The sequence below is a fragment of the Pteropus alecto genome, unplaced genomic scaffold, assembly GCF_000325575.1.
Source record: "Pteropus alecto unplaced genomic scaffold, ASM32557v1 scaffold398, whole genome shotgun sequence".
Lineage (NCBI taxonomy): Eukaryota > Metazoa > Chordata > Mammalia > Chiroptera > Pteropodidae > Pteropus > Pteropus alecto.
Genome location: NW_006442497.1, coordinates 5,362,334 through 5,386,706, shown reverse-complemented (window position 1 = coordinate 5,386,706; position 24,373 = coordinate 5,362,334). Strand labels below are relative to the sequence as shown.

Here is a 24,373-nt window from a genome sequence, read left to right as displayed (position 1 = left end):
TTGCCACCAGCCCTTGCCACTCCAAATGAGTAGGTGTTACTGACTTTCAGTCATTCTCCTCTTTGCTTCCTGCCACACACTGCAGAGCTCTCTCAGCAAGAACTGTGAGTTGGACATCAGTTTGTGCATATTTCTCTGGTCTGACCTGCACAGTGTATATGTTGTAGTAATTCCTCCATGGCTGGGCATGAGGCAGACATGCTTTCCTGGTCTCCGGAGATCATGCAGGCTCGGGGTTCAAGGCAACTAGATTTAAGGAACAAAAACAGTGACCCTCCCCTCTCTCCATCCTTCCCTTCTTTTTTTCATGAAGTCCTTTTTAACTTACAGATCCTTTTTGCAAATATCGTCTCCTTTGATTCTCATAACAACAAAGTGGGGTTGGAGACTGGGTAGAATTGTCCCCATTTTACAGATATAGAAGCTGAAGCTTCTGGAGGAGAGACCACTCTGTAAGCTCATGTTACTGTACCCGTGAGAAAGCAGTGGCGCCTCTGGGAACTGAGATTGCATGGGCTGCATTTTATAGAATGTTGTATCACGTTTAAGGCATTTGTGATGTCAGGAGCACGCAGTGGTGTTGGGCTTCAGATTGACTGTAATGGAAGTATTTATGCCACAGAAATAGGCAAATGCTATAAACCAGGGCTCCCCAACTCCCCCTTCCCCCTGCCCTTCCTTGGAGAGCAGGTCTATCAGCTCATATTGGGAGTATGAGTGAATGTCATAGAGGTAGATTTTTAGAACCTTGTTTTTTCGTTTTTTTGTTTTTTGTTTTTTTTAATTTTGGGAAAATGAACTCAAGAAGGATGTCATATGATCACCTGGCTATTAATTGGCCAAGCCAGATGTCATGGAAAACCAGTAAACACAGTCCTCTTTCCATTCACCCATAATACACTGCCGTGAGGGTGAGGGTGAGGGTGGAAAGGTCCTCAGAGAGAAGTTTGTCAGGGGAATTGCAGGCAGGTGCTGACGGGGACTCCTCCAGAGAGAGAGAGAGAGATTAGACCCGTGATCAGCACCAGTGACCAAAGCTGATGAGGCACTTTCGGTGATGGCCATTGGGCTGTCATGTCCTTACCCCCTATAAGCACATTCCTTTTCCTCTCTGGTTCTAAAAGAAACTCGTTCCCTCCAAAGTTCAGTAATTGAGTGCTAGGAATTACAGAGAGGCTCTCAACCCATTTCAAGCTCTGCAAATAATGGTAAGATCCTGAGAGATGGTCCTAGCTGTGTAAGACCTCTCAGAACCAGGCAATGAGGTGGGAGAAGGGGCCACAATCACAGTACGTCAGAGGTGCCCATCTGTGGCCAGTCCAGCATCTGAGCAGTGTTTCTGTACCCGCAGTGAATGGATACCACGCATCAGGGATCCCAGCGCACCCTCCTGAGACTGCCCACATGAGTGTCCGAAAATCCACCGGCGATCCCCAGGTAAGGGGTTCTGTTACAGCAGGGAGGGGTAGGTGTTTAGGTAAGCCCAGGGAGGTGTCATTAAGATGGGTGCATCATGGGGGTCCAGGTGCCGACAGTCCACTTCTGCCCTAAGTAGAAAGTGGTTGGTCTATCTGGGTCATTCCAGCGTACTGTGATTGGGGGAGAGTGGGCCGTTGTGGCTTGTTTGGTTTTCTCTAGAAGTTGACAGTGGTTTTGAGTGGGGAGAGGTGATGGGATTATAACTGTTGTTAGTGTGAAGGGCTCCATTCTATTGTCTGGATTCCTGATACACAGAGTCTAGGTTTCCGGAGACTCTAAGAATATGGAGGAGGTCAGGCCATTTTCCTTTTCACCCTTAGACTTCACTGAGAATGGAATTTTATAAAATGTTGTAATAATCTAGCATAGAGACAGTAATGGGATGGAAAGAAATGAGAGTATATTTTAAGATTCCCAAACTGCTTTTGCATTCATCATCTCAGTTGACACTTGTGCAAATGCATGAGGTAGGTGTTCCAAGCATTCCCATGTTACAGATGGGGTCGCTGCGGCGCAGACTGGTTAAGTGACTCACACAGGGTGACATAATTGCTCAGACTGGGCCTTGATGCCACGCCCCATGGTTCTCAGTTGCATTAAGCTGGATCTAAGGAACTGAGGACTAGTCTTATTTAGTCTGCCCATAAATTATCAAGATGTTTTCAGTGAAGCCTCCAAACTCCACCAACCTTTTTCAGGAATTAAAATGCCAGGCCCCAACAGTGCTGCTGCTACTGCTGCTGCTGCTGCTAACAGCTGCTTGTTATCAACAACAGTGGGTAGTATGTGCCAGGCACTGAAAGAAAGACCTTGGGGTCTGTTACTGCAGTTGGCTAAAATGTGACACTTAGCTCTAATACAGGCAAGAGTGCTAATTTCCAGAAACATAATTAAGTTGTTGTCTTAGTAAGCTGAGCACTGGGCTCAGCTTCAGTTCAGTTGAAACTCTGGGAAAGAATTTGGACATCCATGTGGGCCAAGACTTCTTATATTTGAATGGACTGAAGAATCACCTGAGCCTCTTGCTAGAGTGCAGATTCTGATTCAGGAGGAGCCAAAGTTCTGTTTCCAACCAGCACTTGGGTGACGCTGCTGTTTAGAGAATGTGCCTTGGGTAGTGAGGATGTAGGTACAGTTGATGGTGCACAGCATGTGGGTGTGTCCCCTCTCTCCCCAGCTCACAGCACACATCATAGCCTTGGTCTTGTGTGTTTCCCGCTGAGCCACCAGGCAGCCTCCCAAACATAGCCTCTGTCAGTCTGTTTGAAATGAAACGTATTTACCACCTGGCTACAGAACGTTTTCTGAAGACATCAGTCTAAGTTCTGCCGTGGTTTATCAACAACTGAAAAAGCTGGTGGTGCCCTGGATATCATCAGGAACAGTATTAGTAGCACTGCCCCGCTCCCCACCCATCATTTTTCCTTCCTTCCCTAATAGAACATGGCTCTCCCCACCCCAAAATGCTGCTCAACCACTTAAAACAAAATGTATTTTGATAGAACCTTCTCAGAGCCACTTGACAGAGTGTGCCATAGCTTTTGACCCAGGACTCTCCCGTCCAACATCTGTTCTTGCCACTCAAGGATTCTGATTTATGTGTGAAGCTGTTTACTCAAGCAATATTTACAGCATTACAACATTGGACCCAGCCTAACTGTCCAGCAACAGGGGATGGGTAAAATGTATTATGGCACTGAACATCCAGCCAGCCAATGATATTATGCAGCCATAAACTGCATTTTTCTGAAGAAAAGGTAATGATTTAGGAAAATGCTGGAAACATAATATCGAGTGGGAAAGCAGAACATAGACTGCATATACAGTCAGTCTTATTTAGGAGGAGGAAATCTATAATATATGAAGACAGATGACTGGAAGGAAAATAAGCCAGGATATTGATGGTGGTTCAGTCTGCATCTGAGACTATGATCTCCAATAAGGGACATTTGGCAATGTTTGGGGATATTTTGGTTATCATAACAGGGCGGTGGGGGGGTAGTGGGGGTGGTTACTGCTGGCTTCTAATGAGTAAAGTCTAGGGATATTACTAACTGTCCCACAATGCATGGAACAGCTCCAATCACCAAAGAGTTATCCAGTTTGTAAAGGTAAATGGTGCTGAGGTTAAGAAACCTTGGTCTAAGGTAATTTTTATATTTTTTATACTTTTCAATATTTTTCAAATTTCCTAAAATGAATAAATTTTACTTTTATAGAAAACAGATACATGTAGTGAGCATTATTTAAAAATAAAAATAGTTCGAAGCCAGGTACTGATATTGGGGCTGCGGGGCAGGTCAGCTCCCAGGCCTGGGCAAGCAGTGACGGCCTCAGGACAGGTAGAGTTATTTGTTTTTGGATGATAATGTTGAGAGTTGAGGTGTCATCAAAGTAACAAAAATAGATAATGTAGTAAATGAAAAGAGCAAATATACACTTGTTGGCAGGTTCCCAGAACTATAAGGTAGAATGTTATTCTCATAGGTTGTGACAGGGTTGGTGACCCTATGAAGCTGGCTGTCCACGAAGGTGCTAGAGGCCAGTCACGGAAATAGGATAAGAAGGTTTGATATTTACAGAGAATTCTACCAGCAGATGATCCCCGAAATATTATGCAGCTCTCTTTAGTCTGTGCGGTATTTACTCATGCTATCCTAGCCTGTCAGTTATAATTAGTAACACTTATTACTTACTATTGGAAGAAGGAATGAATGAGCAAATGAACACATGGACATTTGAGATGCAGGGTGGGGTGGTGGTAAGAAACTGTTCAAATCCCTGTTGTGTTCTTTTTCTGCTACTTGGTAGCTGCCCCTCCTTGAACAAGGGAATCAGGAAAATTAGAATGTTGGGGTGGGGGTGAGGATGGGGAGTATACCTAATCTGTATGGAAACCAGGATTTGTGTCCCCACTGTCACCGGTCAAGGCTTGGTGTCAGCCCCTGGAGAGCCTGCCTCTCCTTTTCCCAGTCCTGGGAAAGCTTCCCTGCTGGAAACAGGTGGTGATGATCTGGTGCCACCCAGTGGAGGTTTTCAAGTCTGCAGCCCTCTTCAGGCTGCCTGGGGACTAGATAAATGGGGCCTGCCTGATGGGGAGATAGGAGGATCAAAGGCAGATCAATCTTGCTGGCCTTTGTAGAATCATGCCTGCCTGTCTGGGGCTGTGGTGCTAGGGTCCCTTTCTGATCCCTGAGCGAGTATAGGGAGGGCAAGGGACCTGCCCACCAGTGTCCAAGAATTTCTGTGACCGCCTTTCAATTGTTCTGACTTCCCTTGAACTTCTCCCCCAGAAGACATAAGGGAGGGAAAAGGGGAAACTTAAGAGACCCACCAGAGAATGGAGTTTGAGGTAGAGAAAGACCTGAAATTCTGAGAGCTCATTCACTTCATGCCCCTCTTTCTCCCTCCCCCCACCCCCACTCCAATTCAGTAACATGTTCTATTGAGCACCTCCTTTGCCAGGCACTGAGTCACAGAAAGATATAGCTCCTGCCGTAATAGAGGTTTATAGCTAGAACTAGAGAAAGACATGGGATAAATGATTATCTTATTTCAGCATTGATAAGGGCTGGAGGAAGGGCGCGCTACAAGGACCTATCTGGGTCCTGGTGAGTCGTAATGGGAATGTCAAGGACATACTCTCTTAGAAAAACATACTTAAGCTAAGACTGGAAAAATGAGCAAGGGTTTAGCTTGGCAAACAGGTGGGAGAAACAGGATTCCAGGTGAAGGGAACAGCGCACGTAGACGCCTGGAGGCGGAAGCAGGAAGGAAAGCGGCAGTGATCGCAAAGAACCCACAGAGGCCCGAGCGGGGCTGTGGTTTACTAAATTAGCGGTGTAGTGAGGGTGGATGAAAAATGAGGCTGGAAGTGTGTGGATAGGTCCATTTTAAGGAGCTTGGATTTCGTCCTAATAGTACTAGGAAGCCATTGAGAGGTTTCATACTGGATCCCACCTGCCGAGGGGGTGGGACCCAGACTATTCACAGGGCAAAGAGACAGAGGGAGGAGGACTTGCTGAACCAGCCGTGAATGGCCCTGCCCCACTTTCTCTCACTGCAGTCTACCAACCACTGTCTCATGTACCATCACCACCCTCCATCTGTCTGTCCTCATCTCACAGTGACAGCAGAGTGGCCCAGGTGAGGTTAGGAAACCAGGCTGGAGAGAGATTTAAAAAAAAGGAAGGAGGAAAACTTTTTAGAATCATAAGCAAAGGAAATTAAAAAGAAAAAAAATTTTTTTATTATGGACATTTGCAAACATTTATAAAAGTGGAAAGAATGCTATAATAAAGGACCATGGATCAACCATTTAACTACAGTTATTCAACCAGTCTTGTTTCATTTATATTCCCATCCCCTCCATCCCCCACTGGATTATTTTAAAGCAAATTCCTGATCTATTTTAACTGTAAATATTTTCTAATGTATCTTTAAAGGGGAAGATATAACCACAATACCATTAGCACACTTTGAAAACATTAATTCAGTAATATCATGTAATGTATATAATCCATATTCAAACTCCCCAATTGTCCTCAAGATGTCTTTTATAGCTGCTTTTCTCCCCAATCCAGGATCCATTCAAGTTTCACACACGGATACTTGGTTGCTCTATCTCTTTAGTTTTTCTTTCTCTCCTTTTTAAACATCTTTGTTGAGATATAATTCACATAACACATACTTCACCCATTGAAAGTGTACAATGCAGTGGTGTTTAATATAGTCACAAAGTTGTGCAGCCATCATCACAATCAATTTTATATGATATTTTCATCACCCCACAAAGAATCCCCCTCAGCCCTAGGCAACCACTAATCTACTTTCTGTCTCTATAGGTTTGCCTGTTCTGGACATTTCACATAATGGAATCATACCATATGTGGTCTTTTGTGTCTGTCTTCTTTCACTTAGCATACTGTTTCAAGGTCCATTAATGTTGTAGCAGGTATCAGCCCTTCATTCTTTTTTTTTATAGGCAAATAATATTCCATTGCATGGATTCACTGTTTCATCTGAATTATCACTTTAGTCTTCATTAATCTAGACTATATTTCCTACATTTATTCTTTTGTCTTTCCTCACATTGACTTTTTGGAGGGGAAGAGTCCAAGTCACTTGTCTTGTAGAAGGACCTCCATTCTTGGTCTGATTGTTTTCTTATGCTTAGACTCAGGGTCAGCAGTTGATTACCACCTGGGGCCTATTGAGTACTTCTCATTGTGTACGTCTGGAGAATGCACACACCCAGATTACCACTCTATTGGGTGATGCTGAGTCTGAGCTCTTGGTCAATGTGGTACCGATCCGATTTCTTTTTTACCAGAGGTACCTTTCCCCCTTTAATTTGTTGGCAATCTAATTTGTTGGGGTAATAGGGTAAGACCAGGTACATATCCAGTTGCCTAAAAATCTTTTCACTCAGTTCTTTGAGCATCCTTGATGATTATGGCCTGAATCCCTTTTGACATTGGGGTTTACAAATTGTGATTTTCTAATTGGCATTTTTCCATAAAGAAATTCTGCCCTTCCCTCCCCACCACCACTTTTGGAGTTAATCATTCGTAGTCGCTTTTCATATTCATGCTCAGATTGTCCCGGATTTGGCTGTGGGAGCCCCTTTAAGCTGGCTTCTGTGTCCTTTTGTTCTGTCACATCATTTCTTGAACACTTTCTTACCTTCCAGCACAATAAGATGTTCTGGGTTCACCAGACGTTTGGAATTAGCCATTTCTCCTAGGAGCCTGAGTTCCTTTTAGTAGGGAATAGTATTTAGAAACCAACTTCTAACTAGTGGGTGTTCTCACCATGGCTGACGTGTCATTCCTTCTGGGCCCTTTCAGTTGAGCGCTATAAGGAGTGTGTGTGTGCATGGGGGCGGGGGGAGGCACATATATGTATAAAATGTGTATATATGACATATGTTTGTGTTTATATGACATTGGAACAGTAGGCACATGTCATCAGCACCAAACACAGACCCTCAGGCCACCTCAGGAAGCCGGTGATTCCGCCCTTGCCCCCCCCCACCCCCCCACCCCCCTGCCCTAGCTCAGCACTGGCTGAAATTGCATAGCTAGTAGGGCAGAGATAAGAAAGTACTGACACCCACACTTAGACTGTCCACCCTCAGTGCCATTATTTGCATTGACCCAGGTTATAGGGAGGAGGGTGACCTTTGGGTCCAGCCTCATCCTACAGAGCCTTGGACATGGAGATTCCAGCATTAATATTTGTGGATGATGGAGATCTTTTCTGATCCCTGCAGAGATATCTGTAAAACAAGAGATTGTCTCAGGTCTCAAAGTGGAAAGATGGCAGAAGATAGAGAAGAGTTATTCAGGCTTGAGTTCCACTATCCTCTATTTACTTGCCTTGTGACACTGGACAAATTAATTTGTTTCTATAAGCTTCAGTTTCACCATCTATAAAATGGAGCTGATTTCACTCAAGTTGCTGGGGTTGTGAGGATTAAATGAGGTATGTCACATGCCTGACCTGATGTCTGCCTCATAAGCAAGCACTTGGCGGCAGGAGCTCTCGCAGACCTTTCTTCTTCTGATAGTTATCCTCCTGGTCCTTCTTCTTATCACCATCATCATCAGCATTGATATATGGTCCTTCTTCTTATCATCATCATCATCAGCTGCCGATTGTCCTTCCCGGTGGGCTGGAATGGGAGCACTGTAGTGGTGGTGATGTATGTCAACAACAGGGAGGCTCCTGCAAACTGCAGAATCCATCTCAGAGACTTCCTTTCCCCCTTTTCCCTCCCAGGCACGTACAATTGACCCATGAACAACGGGGGAGGTGGGGGTTAGAGGTGCTGACCCCCTGTGTTCCTGCAAACTGCAGAATCCATCTCAGAGACTTCCCTTCCCCCTTTTCCCTCCCAGGCATGTACAATTGACCTATGAACAACGGGGGGCGGGGGCGGGTTAGGGTTGCTGACCCCCTGTGCAGTCCAAAATCCGCATATAACTTTTGACTCCCCCAAAACTTAACTACAGTTTCTCAGTATTTGTAGGAGATTGGGTACTGGACCCCTGTGGATACCAAAATCTGCAGATGTGCGAATCCCTTATATGAAATAGATCGATGCATTCAGCCCACTATCTGCATCCATGGATTCCCAGACACAGATTGAAAATACTATTTTTGATCTGCTGTTGGTTGAATCCTAGGATGTGAAACCCAGGATACTGAGGGCTGACCATTTATTTAGTGAAAAAAAGTCCATGCATGAGTGGACCCATGCAGTTCTAACCTGTGTTGTTCAACAGTCAATTGTATTTGCTTGGCCACTGAATGAACCTTCGTGAGAGCTCTGTGCCTGTCTCTTCTCCTTGGAAATTGGCGCCTGAGTTCATGCCCCGCAGCCTCTGTCTGTCTTCCTCCAGTGCGGCCCAGTTTTGGCAAGTGCACTAGGATGGAACTGATAACTCAAGAGGGTCCAGGATAGGTCGGCTAGACGAGTTCATGCATTAAAAACATCTACAGAAGACATTGCTCCAGCTCCTGTTAGGGCTGCTATAGGAGCTGCTGCAAGTAGGGAACCTCAATGCAATGACAGAACATAGGTCAGTGTACCTCCAAGGGAGGCTCCCAGACTCTTTCTCAGAGCCGCTAGCTTGCCTGGGGCCTGCTGGATCAGAAGCTGAGAGATGCAGCTGGAACTCGATTTGGGGCAAATTCCTCAGTTAATTCTGATACACTCCAAGGCTTGAGGTCCACTGGTAACGGATGGCGAAACTAAGGCTCAAAGAAGTCATATTATTCGCAGGGTGTCAGGGCCAGTGAGTTCACTTTCTTGTCTGTGACCTGGATGATCTATGAGGTCCTTTTTATCTAGGCTGCCTTAGGATATTGGTTTTCAGTAGTTGACTTTACTTACCAGCCAAAGTAGGTCTATATGAGAATAAGGGAGTGGGGCGACCTCTTCCAGGACTCAGTCCAGCTCCCTGTGTGGCCTGATTAGCAGATACCTTCCTGAGGCAGGGGCTGACCTCACCCCTAGACTTTCTTCTTGCCCGGTGGAGCAGGGCTGTGCTGGCCCAGGGATTGGGGGGCTGCTGGGTCCCTGAGGCTTGCTGGAGAAGTCCCTCCATGCCTTTCCTGGGCCTTTATCTGTAAAGTCCTCACAATCACTTCCTTATATCCTGCTAGAGAATGAATAAAGACTCACATAAAACAACCACATATCGTGCCTTAGGGGCACTACTTCCCAGGCCGTTGTGTGGCTCAGTGGCTCAGGACAGGAATGGACATCACCTGTCCTGCCCAGGGACCCTGTTAATCCCTAATGTAACCGCTGCTAGTGGGACAGTGAAGACCCAGAACTGACCCTCCCCTTCAGGTTCACAGGATGCGTTTTCAGCTGGCCATCCTTAATTTTCTGTACCAGAACTGTCCTAGGACTGGGGCAAGCTGCTGGGGGCCCGTGGGCTCGGAGGTACTTGGGACTATGGTTTTCTCGCCAGCAATGAAAAGACATAAAAAGGCAATTCAATGTGAACGGAAGCTGAAACACGGTTCAGGGTTGGAGAGCCGCAAGGTGCGGAAGTAGCTGAGCGCCCCAGTGCACATGGCACGTATATAGGTTTTGATATATCTGAGCCGAGGGTTCAGATTAAGATGTCTTGTTCTGAATCCTCAGTGCCAGGGGGTGGTGGCCTGCAGTCGACCTTAACTCTTTACTCCCCAGTGGGTTCTGCAGGTTCAGGCAGCAAGCAGCACGTGGAGCCACCTACCAGCAGAGGGCAGCCGAGGGGTCAGCTCCCAGATCGCAGCCTGAGAGAAGAGGCGGGCTGGTTTGGAGCAGCTCTCTCAGAGCCTGTGCTAGAGGCTTCCCCCAGCTCTCCCTCAAGCCCAAGCCGGGCACGGGAGCAGCATGGGGTCAGGGGCACTCCCGCCGCCTGCCCTCTCCCAGAATATGGTGACTTAGGAATTAATTGCAGGCTGAGAACCAGTGTGCGGCTTTTAACCAATCCCACCACCTCAGGGAACCCGAATGAGAAAAGAGTGTCCAATATGGAGAACAGCTTTGACGATGTTTCTTGTCTCTCTCCCCAGAACCTGGGATCCTCGTCACCAGGGAAAAAGCAGAGCAAGGAAAACACCATCACGGTAAGTGGCTCCCGCCGAGTGCTGACAGGTTGGGTGGCAAGCTGGGGCTTTTGGTTACCGCTGGGCTGTTCCCATGGCAACGCGGACTGAGTAGAAGCGATGCCCAGCCTGGAATCTGGGAAGTTCCAAAGCTTGGATGTAGTTGAAGTTACCCCCTAGGTGTCCCCCCTTCTGTCGATTTCACATCTCACTTTTCTCTGTGGAGGAATGAGTGGAAGGATGGTGGTTGGAATGATGCAGAAGCCATTTTTCAGGGCAGCAGGAGTAGGTTGAAGGGGGTGGACAAGTGACGTGACGTGTAAATTACAGCCACAGCAGGATTGCTTTGTACAAGGTAACTTCTGGAAGGTGTCAAAGTTAAAGGCAAAGAGAAAGCATCCTAAGAATAGAGTTCTGGGAGTTCCTGACAGGAAGCAGGCAGCTTCTGCCTAAAGTGGCCACACTGCTTCCTAGGGCTCTTCCAAAAGCCCGCCAAGCCCCCACGTGCAGGTTGCAAAGGACCGCCCCCACCCCCTGACCCATCCGCCCTGAGCCTGGGGAAAGTGGGTGCTGGACGTCACTGTCCTCTCTTGAGTGGGTGGATGAGTTAGTTGTCCAGTTCAAACAGCCAAGGACTTGGAGCCATGAGAAGTGTGGTCCTAGGTTTGCCATTTTGACACAAGTGCAACAGAGCTTAGAATAGAGAATTGCTCTCTCGGGCTCCGTCACACACAGTTCTGAGCATTTTGACCACCCCCACGGAGATAAAACCAAGAGTGGGTGCACTTCCCTGGCTCATGCATGCTGATAAGTCCTGCTATATTTTTTAGAGTGAAGCAAAAAATGACAATAATTGCTGCCTCTTTTGTGTGCATTTATTATGCACAAGTAGTGTTCCTGGTGGCTCATTTAACTCTCCACTCACTGTGTGAGGTGTAGGTGATAGGACTGATGTCCTATGGCGATCTGTGAATCTGGGCTCTGAAGCCAGAGAGCCAGTTACAGCACCTGTCGGCTGTGCAACAGCCCGGGGCAAGTTTTTCTTCCTCTTTGTGTGTCAATGTCTGCGTCTGTTCAATGAGGAGATGGTGGATGTCAGTGCCATAGAAGCAGTGTAAGGACTGAGTCCATATGCGAGAAGCACGTGCTCAGTCAGTGCACACTCATATTCTCGTCACCCTGTTTATCAATGAGGAAACTGAGGCACTGAGTCCTACCCTGCCCAGGGCCCCACAGCTGGAAACCATCAGGATTCCAGACCTGTGCTCTTAGACCCAGCAATGCACCTGGTGGAAGTTGCCTCCTGAGGGTGTGGCAGGGTGGCTCAGCCTGAGTGGATGGGATCAGCAGCAGCTTCCTTGTTACTGGAGCTGGTGGGACTGGGCAGGATATGGGCAGGCTTCCCAAGGGCACAGTTCTCATCTTCAAATGGCCACAGAATGCCCCAGAGTGCTGGAGCAAAGCTGGGGCTCCCAAGAGTTCCCTGAAATAGAGGAAAGAGGGAGCACATGAGAGGAGGTATATATTAGAATTGTGGAAGATAAGTAAAAAGGAGAAATGAAAAGTGAAAAGCAGAGCGTGAGTCCTCCCAGAGTTACCTGAAAGGGCTTTGGCGATGGTGCCCAGGCCACCTAATGGGGCCTGAGTTACTTGCTCTGCCTTGTCTTTGAGCCAGAGCTTCAGGATCTGTCAGAGTGGGCCAGGTGTGTCCCAGGGTCTCCTTGGACATCTCACCTTGTCCATCTCTGCCTGGGCATCTTCCCTCTTCCCACTCACCTAAATCGGTTCTTCTCACTAGCTAGTCCGCAAAGTGTAGTCAGCATCTGCAGCCTCTGGAATACTTGTTTAAAATGCAGGATTCTCCATGGAGTCTTAGACCTACAGTGCATCTCTCTAGTTTGCATTGTTACCAACACTCCCAGAGTTTTAAGTAAACACTCAAGCCCTGGTAAATACTTGCTGGAGAAACTGAGGATGGTCGGGACTGTCCAGCAGCAGAGAGTGAAGGACAAAGCCCCGGACTGGACCTGAGTCTGCTAGCTGCCCACTCAGGTGCCCCACAGGTCTCCAGGCTGGAGATGGCTGAGACCTCTGTGTGCCGCCCTCTCCTTCAGCACACAGCACTTGTGCTCCCTGCGCACAGCCCCTTCCTCTGGGTTTTGATCCTTCAGAGCTCATGGTCTACAAGGAGGAGATACTGTAGGGCCACTCAGGTTGGGGAAAGGAAGAGGTCCAGGCTCCCAGAAGGCTGAGGCACAGCTACCTCTCTGCTGCTTGTCGGGTTGGGGTAAGCTCATCCCACACTGTATGATCCCAAAGAAATTTGCAGGCCTGGGCCGGAAAGAGGGGTGCATCTAGGTGCCAGCCTGGTTCTTGGTGAGGCTGAGCAGTGAGGACTGAGCTTGATTCTGACTCTCCAGCTTCCCCACCCACTGGTGGCCTGGAGTGAGTTTTGAAAGGGCAAACAAGTGTAGTGGGGTGCTGGGCTTGGCCAATAATAGAGATAGCTGCTTCATCAGAGTGACAGTCCTTGGCATAAACGTGATGTGTCAGAATCTAGAGGATTCCAGAAAATGGCAACAAAGCCACCAGCCACACTCCTCTTCTGGAAAGAGGAATTCTGGGACTGATGTGGCCTGTTGGGGGCCCTGGAACCCTGTGAGGGAGCTCATGGGCTGGAGGCGTGCCCTTGGGATTGTTTATTTCCTGCTTTCACAGACCCAGCTCTGACTTTTTCCCCTCCCTTCCCCACCCAGATAGGCCTCCCTCCAGGAGAAAATCCAGGGCCTGCTTGGTTGTAAAGCCATTGTCTCTTCTGTGCACAGGCGCTGGCCAGATAAGTGGGTGAGGAGCTGCAGCCTCTGCCCTCCAGCACAGCATTTGTGCTGGCCTGGAGCCAGGAATTGGGGGGCAGGATGGGAGTGTGTTCAGGGCCTCCCTAGGTCGGGCCCCTTGGGTGGGTCACATTTGTGTTCAGCCATTCTCATGCCATGGCCAGGTTCCTTAGTGGTGGCTACAGCCCCTCCAGAACTCCCCAGTTTTGGGGGGCAGCCCTTGTGGTTCTGACTGCCCCTGTGCAGGATGGCTCTGGAAGAACTTCAGCTGCACAACGAGCTGTTGGGGAGGGGGTGGGTTCACTCCATTTATCTGAGGGTGCCAGAGTGAAGATGCTGCTGGTTAAGGATGGTGATCTCAGGGCAGGTGAGAGTGGGAGTGGCTCCTGGACCTTTTTCGGAACAGTACACACTGGGAGGCATAACTCCCCTCCCCCCACTCCCTGTTGAACACCCTTTCCAACTTGAGCCCCTGCGTCAGGTAGGAATCTGGTGCATGTCTTCACCTCAGCGTGTTGGAAAGGTAGTGTGACGGGGGTTAAGTGCCCAGGTTGCCTGGGTGCAGACCCTGACTCCACCACTACACAAGCCGTGGGATCCTGTATAAGTTACTTAACGGCTCTGTGTGCTCTCATTTCCTCATCTGTAAAATGGGGGTAACAATAGCACCTGCCTGGCAGGTTGCTGTGAGGATTAGATGAGGCAATATGTGTGAAGCATTTAGGACAGGCTGGCACATTATTAACTCTTGTCAGAGCAGAAGGTGGTTCCCTTAGCACATCCCCTGTGATTACCAGGTGGAGCATGGGATCAAGGCTCTTGTCGTGCCCTTGGGAGGAGGACAAGCTCTGTCCCAGAGGTGCAGAGGTGGTGTTAATCATCTGAAAAATGTCACCCAGGAGGGGCCAGGAATCCACACGTGGAGGTTTCCTTGGGGAAAGGCCTCTCCCACCTTCTTCCCTCTCTAGACTTTAGAGCCCTACTGGGTGGAGCCTATGGTCAGCCTGGGGCAGCCTGTCCTTTCCCAGACCTTCTGATCCAGGGACACGTGAACTTTGACTCTGAGGCCTGAGGTCATAGAAGCACAGGATGAGAGTAAGAGTAGCCCAGGAAACCGAGTCTGGACCCTGCTCTGCCACTTTTTAGCTGCGTGATAGTGGGCAAGGGACTTGTCTGTGCATGGGTTTGAACTAGGTCGTTGCCAATGAATATTTCGGCTCTAAATGCTCAGGACATCAGCACACATCACAGCTCTCAGCATCCTCCTCCCCTGCCACAGCCCCCCTCTCCCTGGAATCAACCCCCATCCCCCACCCACATGCTTCTTCTTCCAGTGAATGAAAACAGTCCTGTCCACCCAGGCCAGTTAACGCAGGGGTTCTGAGCCTTGACACTATTGACATTTTGGGTTGGACATCTTTATTGGTGGGTGGAGGGGAAACTGTCCTGTGCAGTGCACTGGCATCCCTGGCCTCTACCTACCAGATGCCAGTAGCAAATTCACCTTCCCACTCCCCGCCCAGTTGTGACAACCAAAAATGCCTCCAGATTGTCAAATGTCCCTGGGGTGGTGGGGGCAGTCAGAGTCACCCCTGGTAAACAGTCAGTGAGTTAACTTCATGGTACTGTGAAGTCTGTCTGCAAAGTCTGTCCCACATTTTTCTGCTCCTTCACTTTACTACAGTGCTCTGAGCCACTGTCACGCTTCCTGGTCACTGGAGCCTCCTGTAGGGGCTGAGGTTGGCTGTATTTTCCGTCCAGTGCATCTTTCATGCTGTAGCAACCCAGTCACATCCCTCCCTTGCCAGAGGTGCTCACTCCTGCAAGGCCCCCTCTGGCCTCAGTGTCGCCTTCTCCCTGACCGTGAGCCCCAGCCACACAGAGCAGCATGCTCCCAACCTTGCAGTGCATCCCGAACCCCTGAGCTCCTTTCCTCCCTGCAACACTCTTCACCTCCCAGCCCCCTGACTGTCTCAATCCTACTCTTATTGCCTTAATATCATTCCCTCTGAGATTCCTCCCCTTCCTGGAGCCCCAGTACCCCAGGCTTACCCCAGGGGTAGATTTATCCCAAAGTATTGCAATAACTTATCGTTTGCCTCCTTCACAAGGCTGTAAAACTGTTGAGGGCACAGATGATACCTTCTATCTTTAGCCTTCAGTCATTGCAGCAAGAAACATTTACTGAGCACTCGTCAGGCGACTATGCTGTCAAGTAGTAGAGGCATAACAGGGAAACAAAGAGTGGTCTTCCTCCTCTCATGGAGCAGTCTGGCAAGGAAGAGAGATGCTAATAAACAATCACAAGAAGTGTAATTACAGGTGTACGTGTGCAAAGTTCTGGGAAGATCTAGTGTCCTGCGTGGCACCGAGTAGCCATTCAACAAATGTTTTCGTGGAAAGTAGACAAGCAAGTGTTCCCACTTAAGAGCATCGTGATTGAGGGCTTGGGCTCTGCTGTCAGCCCTCCAGGATTCAAATTCTTATGTGATCCTTGGTTTCCTCATATAAAATGAGGCCGATGTTACCCAGCTCACGGTTTCGTGGAAAGTAGACAAGCAAGTGTTCCCACTTAGGAGCATCGTGGTTGAGGGCTTGGGTCTGCTGTCAGCCCTCCAGGATTCAAATTCTTCTGTGATCCTTGGTTTCCTCATATAAAATGAGGCCAATGTTACCCAGCTCACATAGTTGCTGGGGAGATGGAGTGAGAATGCATGCAAAGCTTTTGGCAGGGTGCCTGAGTAAGGACTCCCCAGGAATTCCACGAGTTGATTCAGCTGCCTCCTGGTGTGCAGCGAGGTGCAGTTCTCCAGGCACCCACCAGGGGGTGAAGGGCTCTGGGATTCAGGGAAATTTCTGTAGGAGAGCTGGCAGTGACTAATTCCCAAACCATAGTGACAGTCAGGGACAGCCATCCTGGGGCTCCTGACCAGTACCCCCAAGGACTGGTGTCCTTACAGAGTGGCAGAAGCCACAAGGGGGGATGAGGTATTTTCTTCTCCCACCCCTTCTCTCCCATCCTAGCTAGCTCTCTTTCAGTGCCTGTCACGGGGCCATTTGTGGACCTGTCACCTTCCAGACCCCTGACAGGGCACTTAACACCACTCTGAGTGCCTTCAGCCTTCTAGGTCCATGATTCTTATTGCCCAATATAATGTCATAGTTAATTTATCGTTAAGTTTAGTTGAAATTTTAATGTACTACATTATTAAGCAAAATAAAGGTGGACTGTGATCATCATTATTTCTTGACACGACTAGCTGGAGCATGAAATGAGGACTGTGTGAGACTTTGTATTCCATCCCTTGTTTCTGCGATTTCTGCAGATGAGGCTGACACCACAGTGAGTCGTCAGAGCCCTGAAGGAAACTCACCTTTGGACACACCTTGTGGTGTCAGTCCAAAGAGAGGGGTTGGGAGACCGTTCCCTGATGCTGGGCATTGAAAGGTTGGCCCTCCCCGCAAGCAGGCTCCTGCAGGCCAGTGACACCTTGAGTGGCTGTGGGTACTTCATTGAGAAAAAACTCCTCACCCATGGTGGGTCCCTTAGGCCTTCATCTTGACCTTGATGGAATTCGGTGCTGCCTATCTGCCCTGATCCTTCCTATAGTGCCATGTGTCCCTCCAGAGTGGTGATCTCCACCCTGACTTCAGCCAAATGTCAGCATCCAAGAGGAGGGGGCTCCTTTTCTTGGCTAGACTCTTCCCATGTTCTCCTACCAGGACTGCAAATGAGGCCTGTGCCCCTGGGAGCTAGGGAGGCCTAGATTTCCTTCCAGCCACCCTCGAGCCCCTGAACCAGAGGTCACGGCTAGGAGCCCATGGGTCTGACTCAGCTGGCAGAGGAGTTGGTTTGGCTTACACTGCATTGTTATTGATGTTGTTGTTATTATTAAATTGGCCAACATTTCAGAATTGAGACACTTCAATAAAAATCCCAATCTTCTACTTCTCTTGAGTCATCACATGACCTGACGGCACTGGATTTCTCATTCTGGCTTGACAGCAGTTGGCGCGAACTGTGAGGAATCTGCCCCTTAGACACCCTCCCCTTCCCGAAGCAGAGGCTGGTCACCCTCCCCACACTCAAGCTGCAGTTTCTGAGACATGCAGGCACCTCACTTGTTGCATGAGCTGCCTGGCTTTGGAGTTCGTGGCCTTCGTCTCAAAATTCAGGGTTTTTCTGCATTGTTCTTGCCTTGACCATGTGACACCTCCTGCTTTAGCAGATGCCAGGGCTGCGATGAGGGGTTAAAGACTGACAGGGCTCAGGCCTTGCCTCCCTGAGACTCTGCAGCTCCCACAAAGAACACAGGTTAGCCGGCACCAAGGGAGTGGATCTAGGGCTTAAAGGGACATCAGCAGGAGCAGTGGCAAAGCCACTTCCACCACCAGGGGTATGCTTGGGCAGAAAAGTCAGACAGATCCCCAGAAATGTCTGCATTGCAGTCTCCTGGGCTAGGGCTAGCTTCAGAGTACACCTAAATTACAATTTTAACCTCTCTTTGTCCATAGAATACACTTTATGAGATAAAATGCCCTAGGTAACCTCTCACCCTTGACCCTCAGCCACATAATTCCTTTCCCTGGAAACAAATGATGTCATCAGCTTCCAGAAGTATTCTATATGTAAATAACCAATGTGTGTGTACCCCCCCCAACACACACACACCTTTTTCACACAAATGGTAGCATACAGTAAATACTATTTTACACCTTGCCCCCTCTCCTTCCCCCTTAGTCTATCCTGATAGACGTTCCTTATCAACCCATAAGAACTTTGTCAAAGTGCCTTTCATTGTGGATACGATTCCCGTAGATGCCCTTCTTGTAGTTTCTTTTACTGTTCCCCTGCCGATCGACAAAGGAGTTGTGTCCAGCCTTTTGCTATTGTAGATGGTTCTGTGGTGAAAAACTGTGTCTGTATGTCACTGCCCATATGTGCAGGTATATCCGTAGGACAGACTCTTTGGAGCGCAATCACTGCGTCAAAAGCTCTGGGTGTTTGCAATTTTGATAGATCTTGTTACTCTGTCCTCCAGAGACTTTGGACAGAAGCCAGACCCTCTGGGGTGGGTGCGAGTGCTGGTCGCCCTTCCTTTGAAATGTTGTCCCCTGGAGCATCTCCAGGCTGATCCTAAAGGCAGATGTCTGTAGTGCTGTATCCCAGGAGCAAAGCCTTCTCAGCTTCTCCCAACCCTCCAGCCAATTAATTTTTCCCCCTGTTCTGTGCCCTACAGATAAACTGTGTGACGTTCCCTCACCCAGACACAATGCCAGAACAGCAGCTGCTGAAACCAACTGAATGGAGCTACTGCGACTATTTCTGGGTAAGTGGTGCCTCAGTTTCCCCTACACCGTGGCCCTGAGGACCAGAAGTCGACATGCAGGAGGGGCATGAGGGCCTTGAGCTCAGAGAAGAGAGATCTTGCCTGTTGAAACCTAAAGGACCAAGTAGTAGGTTTAGCCCCTGAGGCAGGATCTTCAGGCCCTCTTGGAGTCCAGATCGTTGTATAAATCTCAGAGAATCAACAGGGTTTTCATTCATGGCAATACAGAAACCCCAGCTAGAAAGCGGGTAAGCTGGAGGGTCACTTTCTTCGCTGCTCAGGCAAGAGACTAGAATCAATTTCAGTAAAGGAGTCTGGGCTGCAGACCTGCTCTGTCACTCTTTTAGGTGACCTTGGACAAGTGCTTCACCTACTGGGCCTCTCTGTTTCCATTGAAGTCACAAGGAGGTTGGGCACAAGGGCCTGGAGAAAGCCCCAGCTTTAACAGTTCTGTCATTCCAGGACTTTTGCACATTGTTTAATGGGTACAGAGTTTCGCAAGAGAAAAGTTCTGGAGATGGTGGTGGTGATGGCTGTACAACAGTGTGATCTGTACACTCGAAAATGGTTTAAGATGGTAAATTTTATGTTATGTGTGTTTTTCTACAATTAAATATCTTGACGAATGCATAGTTCACCTCCTCAGAAACTCTGGGAATGGCCCTGGACATTTGCGTTTTAAAGTCAGCAATGACTTTCAAAATGAGATCACCCCATTCTGGAATCATATGCTAGTGAGATGGTTGCACAACGTTGTCAATAGATTAAAAACTACTGAATTGTACACTTAAAACAAACAAACTAACTAACTAACAAAAAAAACACTTTGCAAAGAACCAGAGAAACAATAAATAAATAAAAGTGTTTATTCACCACTGTGCAGAATGGATCTCCTATCCTTTTTTAGGTTTGCTAACCGATTACTGGACAATAGCTCTTTCTTTCTTTCTACCGAATCAGTTGTGCTTTAGAAGATAATCCAGCGATTCCTGTTTCTCCCTGGTAGGGACAAGTCTTATGGCTCAGCTGTGTTTCTTCCAGATCTGAGATCTGTGCAGAGGCAGCAAACATTATAAAAAGAGCTCTGGCTTTAGCATCAGACATACCAAGGGGCTGAGCTCAGAGGCCAGGGTGAACAGGGGTCAGAATGTAAAAGACTTCAGAGGCCTTGTAAGCACATTGGGTTTTATTCTGTTTGCAGTAGAAAGATATCGGAGAGTTTTAAGTGGAAATGTGATGTGATCTGATTTATATGCATTGGGCAGTGAGGACTGTGAGTAGGCAGGGGTGCCAACTAAGCAGGTGGCTGTGGGACATCACGAAGGATCATGGCAGCGTGGAGATGAAGAGAAGGAGCTGGGTTAGGAGACGTCAACCCTAAAGAAGGAACTATTGTTCAGGGACGAGCAAGAGGCCTGGGAATGGGCACCCAGGAGCTGGAGGTCAACGTACAGGGTATTGCGGGGGTATCGGGGAGCATGTGACCCTGCTGCGGCTCAGCAGCATCCAGGAACTCAACACTTGTGGGTTCTCATCTTAATTCTAGCTCTCCTGGGACTCTGATACTTTCTATAGGGTTTTATCTCCGTGACCATCAAGGCCTTTTCTTCTAATAGAAATCTCTCTGCTAACGCAGCCATTATAGCCCATTGCCTCATACCAGTTTTTTTCCAGTGTATCCATCCTATGCGGGGGTAGAGGAGCAGATTGGGGCTCAGTACTGTGTATAATATTTCTTTTGCTTTTGTATCAAGATGCAGCTTTCATGTAATGAAATGTACAAATCTTAAATATACTTGGAGAAACTTTTAAACAGCAAGGGCAGCCCCACTGTGACATCATGCACTCCAGTGGTGGGGCTCTCCCTGTCACAGAGGTACCGAAGTGTGGCTCAGAGGGTCCTGGTTCAGGGCAGCTGACGAAAGGATCCCACATCGGGAGGGAGCAAGGAGGTGTCTGTAAAACGTTTCACCTACTTGACAGTGATAAGTGGGCTTCTCTCCAGGCTTCCAACCCCTTTCCATTCCCTGTCTGAAACATTTTCTGGAAGGGATCTTACTGGTACAACCCACTCCTATTTCAAGGGGTGGGAGGCGGGAAGATGCAGCCTAGGATTAGAAAGACCTGACTGCATGACCCAGTGGCTGAGCTGACCCTAGACCAGGCTTCTCACCGTTGCACCTGCACCTCTCTGTGATGTCAGAGGACGTATTTTTAACTCCTTCCATTAAGTATAGAGGCATTTGACCCTGGATCCCGGTGGGGAAAGGCTTTAATGGAGGAGTTGCCAGCCAGGGCCCAAGCAGGCTCTGCAAGTTGTTCTCCAGCAGCCATGGCTGTGAGGGCAGGGAAGAGGTATTCAGGCATTCTTGAGGAAGTGGAGGCAAAATGAAGCAAAAGCACTTAATTTGAAATTTTAAGAGTATTTGCTTGCAAAATGGATTGGATTCTAAGTATCCATTTCATTGACTTGGCCATCTTCTCTGAGTCCTTTCATTTAAAAATAATTAATAGTCGATACTATTTATTGAGTACTTAGTATATACTGAGCAGTGTGCTAAGCCGTTTCCACATGTCATTTATCCCAAAATGACCATATGTGGTGGGGGCCGTTATTTCTCCAATTTCACAGATGAAGTGGCTTAGGCTTGGAGTGACTAAAGAACTTGCCTGAGGTCCCCCAGCTGGGACGTTAACCCTGGCAGCCTGCCCTTTTCCACTCTGATTTCCCTTCGATCCAGTTTCTCCCCAGAAGCCACTATGATCTTTTATGAACGTGCATTGGATGATGTCACTGCCTGTCCAGTGCTAGAAGCTGACAGGAAATGGATGGCTCAGGGTTAGGGGCACATGCCCCAAGGTCACAGACTGTCTCAGCATGCAGTCGGGGCTCCCTAGGGAGTCTGGCCAGCCTCAGCAGCCACCTGGTGGAAAGTAATAGGCTATTGGGGATCAGAACTTATGCTCCTGGCCACTTGACCTTCCACTTCTTCCCCAGATTAGGAGGTTGAGGGGCACGGACATGGGGTAGCAGCAGCCGTAAGGGCTTTAGGCATCAGGGAGCACATGGGAGTAGGGGCACCAGGAGAGACACGAGTTGGGGCAACCAAGACTGCTGCTCCCATCCTCCTGCTTCGGCTGAGGTTGGAGTTGCCAAGTACATCTGGGTCCCTTCTGGGTTCTGTCTATCCTTTCCTGTGGCTCCAGCCATCACCTAAACTCTCCTGCTTCTGTTTCCTTTCCAGGCTGATAAGAAGGACCCCCAAGGCAATGGCACTGTGGCTGGGTTTGAACTGCTGCTTCAGAAACAACTGAAGGGCAAACAGATGCAGAAGGAAATGTCAGAATTCATCCGGGAAAGGTAAGGCCTGGGCCCTCCCATGTCCGGAGACTGGTGGCAGCCCCCAGGTTGGCCCCTTAGCCTGAGGGGCGTGAGCATCAGGAGCGAGCACTGTATATCCAGTACTGGGCTTAGGTAGCACCACATGAGACTGGAGTCACAAACTCAAGGCCCTTAGGACAGATTGACCAGCAACTGTGTTGCTTTGGCCAGTGTAGTATTTTTTAAGATTTGAGTCAACAATTTTTTTTAACTGGTAGGTTTTTACATTAAAATCTCAATATCTGGCATTTCTGGAGAAAGCGGTAAGTTGGGGAACAGTAGCTCTGCATCCCTTACACAACAGTTGGCTGGAGCTGAGTAGCAGCTGCCCCTGTAGAGGGATCGTGTGTTCCCCATTTGCCACAGTCTCCGCCACTCCCTACTGTCTCCCCACACGCACTGCTTGGCTCCTTTACTTACCTACATGGCCCTCATTTGAAGCATTGTGCCTTATAACGAAAGAGGTGAATGTTACCTTTCCATTCACCTTTGAACCAAAACTTTGTCCTGGGCCTAGGCATACAGGGCCCCGCTCCAGCCCTCTCCGCCTCCAATCCCATCCCTGCCTCAAGGAGCTCAGTCTAATGGAAGAATCAGGTAAGGTGATAAGTGCAAGGATTAAAATAGTGGTTTATTTAAACATAGACGAGGAAATGATAAATTCAGCCTGATAGAACTGGGAAAAGCTACAAAGAGAAGTTCCTTTTCTACCTCTCTCTCCAAGTTCTGAAACCCTATTAAACACACACTGACGTACCCACACACCTGCATCACCACCACCCCCCACATGCACATTCTCCTACCCCACCACACACACTCACGTGTGCTTGCACGCACACACACAGCTTCCTAACTGGAGTTTCCAGGACTCACTGGAAATATTTACAGTAAATGGCAATATATTTTTAAATATTTCTTTTTTAATTATAACAACAATAATCGAGTAATAATTCTTTGTCATCTCAAAGCCCCTCTTTTCCCTAGGAGGCCCATTATCTATTTGTATAATGAAATCTTTATTTTATGACCTGTTAAACTGGTAGGGAAATGAGAGGTTGCATAGCTCAGGTACAAGAAAACCATAGTGTAAAACAGGCAAATTGGAAAATGGTTGTAAAAGCCAAAGTTTGAACACACTTATGGTTTATACTTTTGTGAAAACATCGTGTTTGGAAATAAATGGAATCTACCATTTGAGAACTGTGGTCTTCCCTGAGAAATGCAGACTCTGGCAATTTTTCTCAGTCCATGTGAGATCTTGGAGGGACGGCCTTTCAGAGCCGGGAGAAATGAGAACTGAGGCACAGAATGAGGTCAGGGGGCAGATACCTGGTGGTTTGCTGTGGCCTCAGCATAAGGAAGCGGGCAGGGGGTGAAAGTGATGCCAGCGCTGGCTCCGGAGGTGACACTCAGCAAGCAGACAGGCTTCATACCTGATACGTGTGGTTGGCATGGAGGATACCTTGGAGGTTTGAAATTAAGAGTGTGACATGGTTCGATCTTTTTTCCAGAGAGATCTCTGGCCACAGGCTGGAGGCTGCAGGCTGGCCATCTCTGTCATCTTGGGGAGATGGGGCTCAAGGCAGAGTGAATAGAGAGGAAGTGATGAGGCAGGAGATGGACTTGAGAGGACATAGAGACCAGCCAGAGATGGCACTGAAAGCAAAGTGAGAAAAAGAACAAGATTGTGGGTCTCTCAGTGCCAAATTGTGACATAATTAGTACTCAGAATGCTGCCATGGGACTTGGTCAGGCCGTCAATGTCTACATCATCACACCTTTTGGGCAGCAGCTTCTGAGTGGCCAGGAAGAAAATGCTGCAGCCCTGTTTTTCCATTTGTCGAGTGGTGAACCAGGGGCTCTGTGAGGCCGGCTCTGGTTGTCACAGCACAGCTCCCTCATTTCCCACGTGGGTCCTGAGGACTGCTTAAGCAGCGAACAATACTTCTGACAACACATTGAACACGGATGTGCCAGATATTACAGAACACTCCCCGGAGAGTTGCCTTGAAAGTGTGTCAAGGGCCTGCCTGCTGGAAGCAAAATCCAAGGCAACTTCCCTCTCCGGGGAAATGGAACCAGCCGGCTCTGGACATTGCCTGGTTTCCATGGAAATACTTATGCCCTGCAGCTTGACAGTTAGAGGCACTGGGGGCTGGGAAACCATAGGGAGAGGTTCTGCTTTTGCTTCTGAGGGGCCGATGCCACCTTGGAGGGTCTTAACCCAGAGCACTGGG

The 24,373-nt window shown here is 48.4% G+C and overlaps 1 protein-coding gene across 1 annotated transcript in view; it reads left to right on the top strand.

The window, feature by feature from the left end:
* The window catches only part of GAS7 (growth arrest specific 7), a 202,123-nt gene that overhangs the window by 156,471 nt on the left and 21,279 nt on the right, over window positions 1-24,373 (top strand). Inside the window, exons 4-7 of the mRNA XM_025040188.1 lie at window positions 1,352-1,437; window positions 10,558-10,611; window positions 18,665-18,754; window positions 22,000-22,115. Coding sequence (XP_024895956.1) covers window positions 1,352-1,437; window positions 10,558-10,611; window positions 18,665-18,754; window positions 22,000-22,115 — 346 coding nt within the window. The remainder of the gene's footprint in view (window positions 1-1,351; window positions 1,438-10,557; window positions 10,612-18,664; window positions 18,755-21,999; window positions 22,116-24,373) is intronic.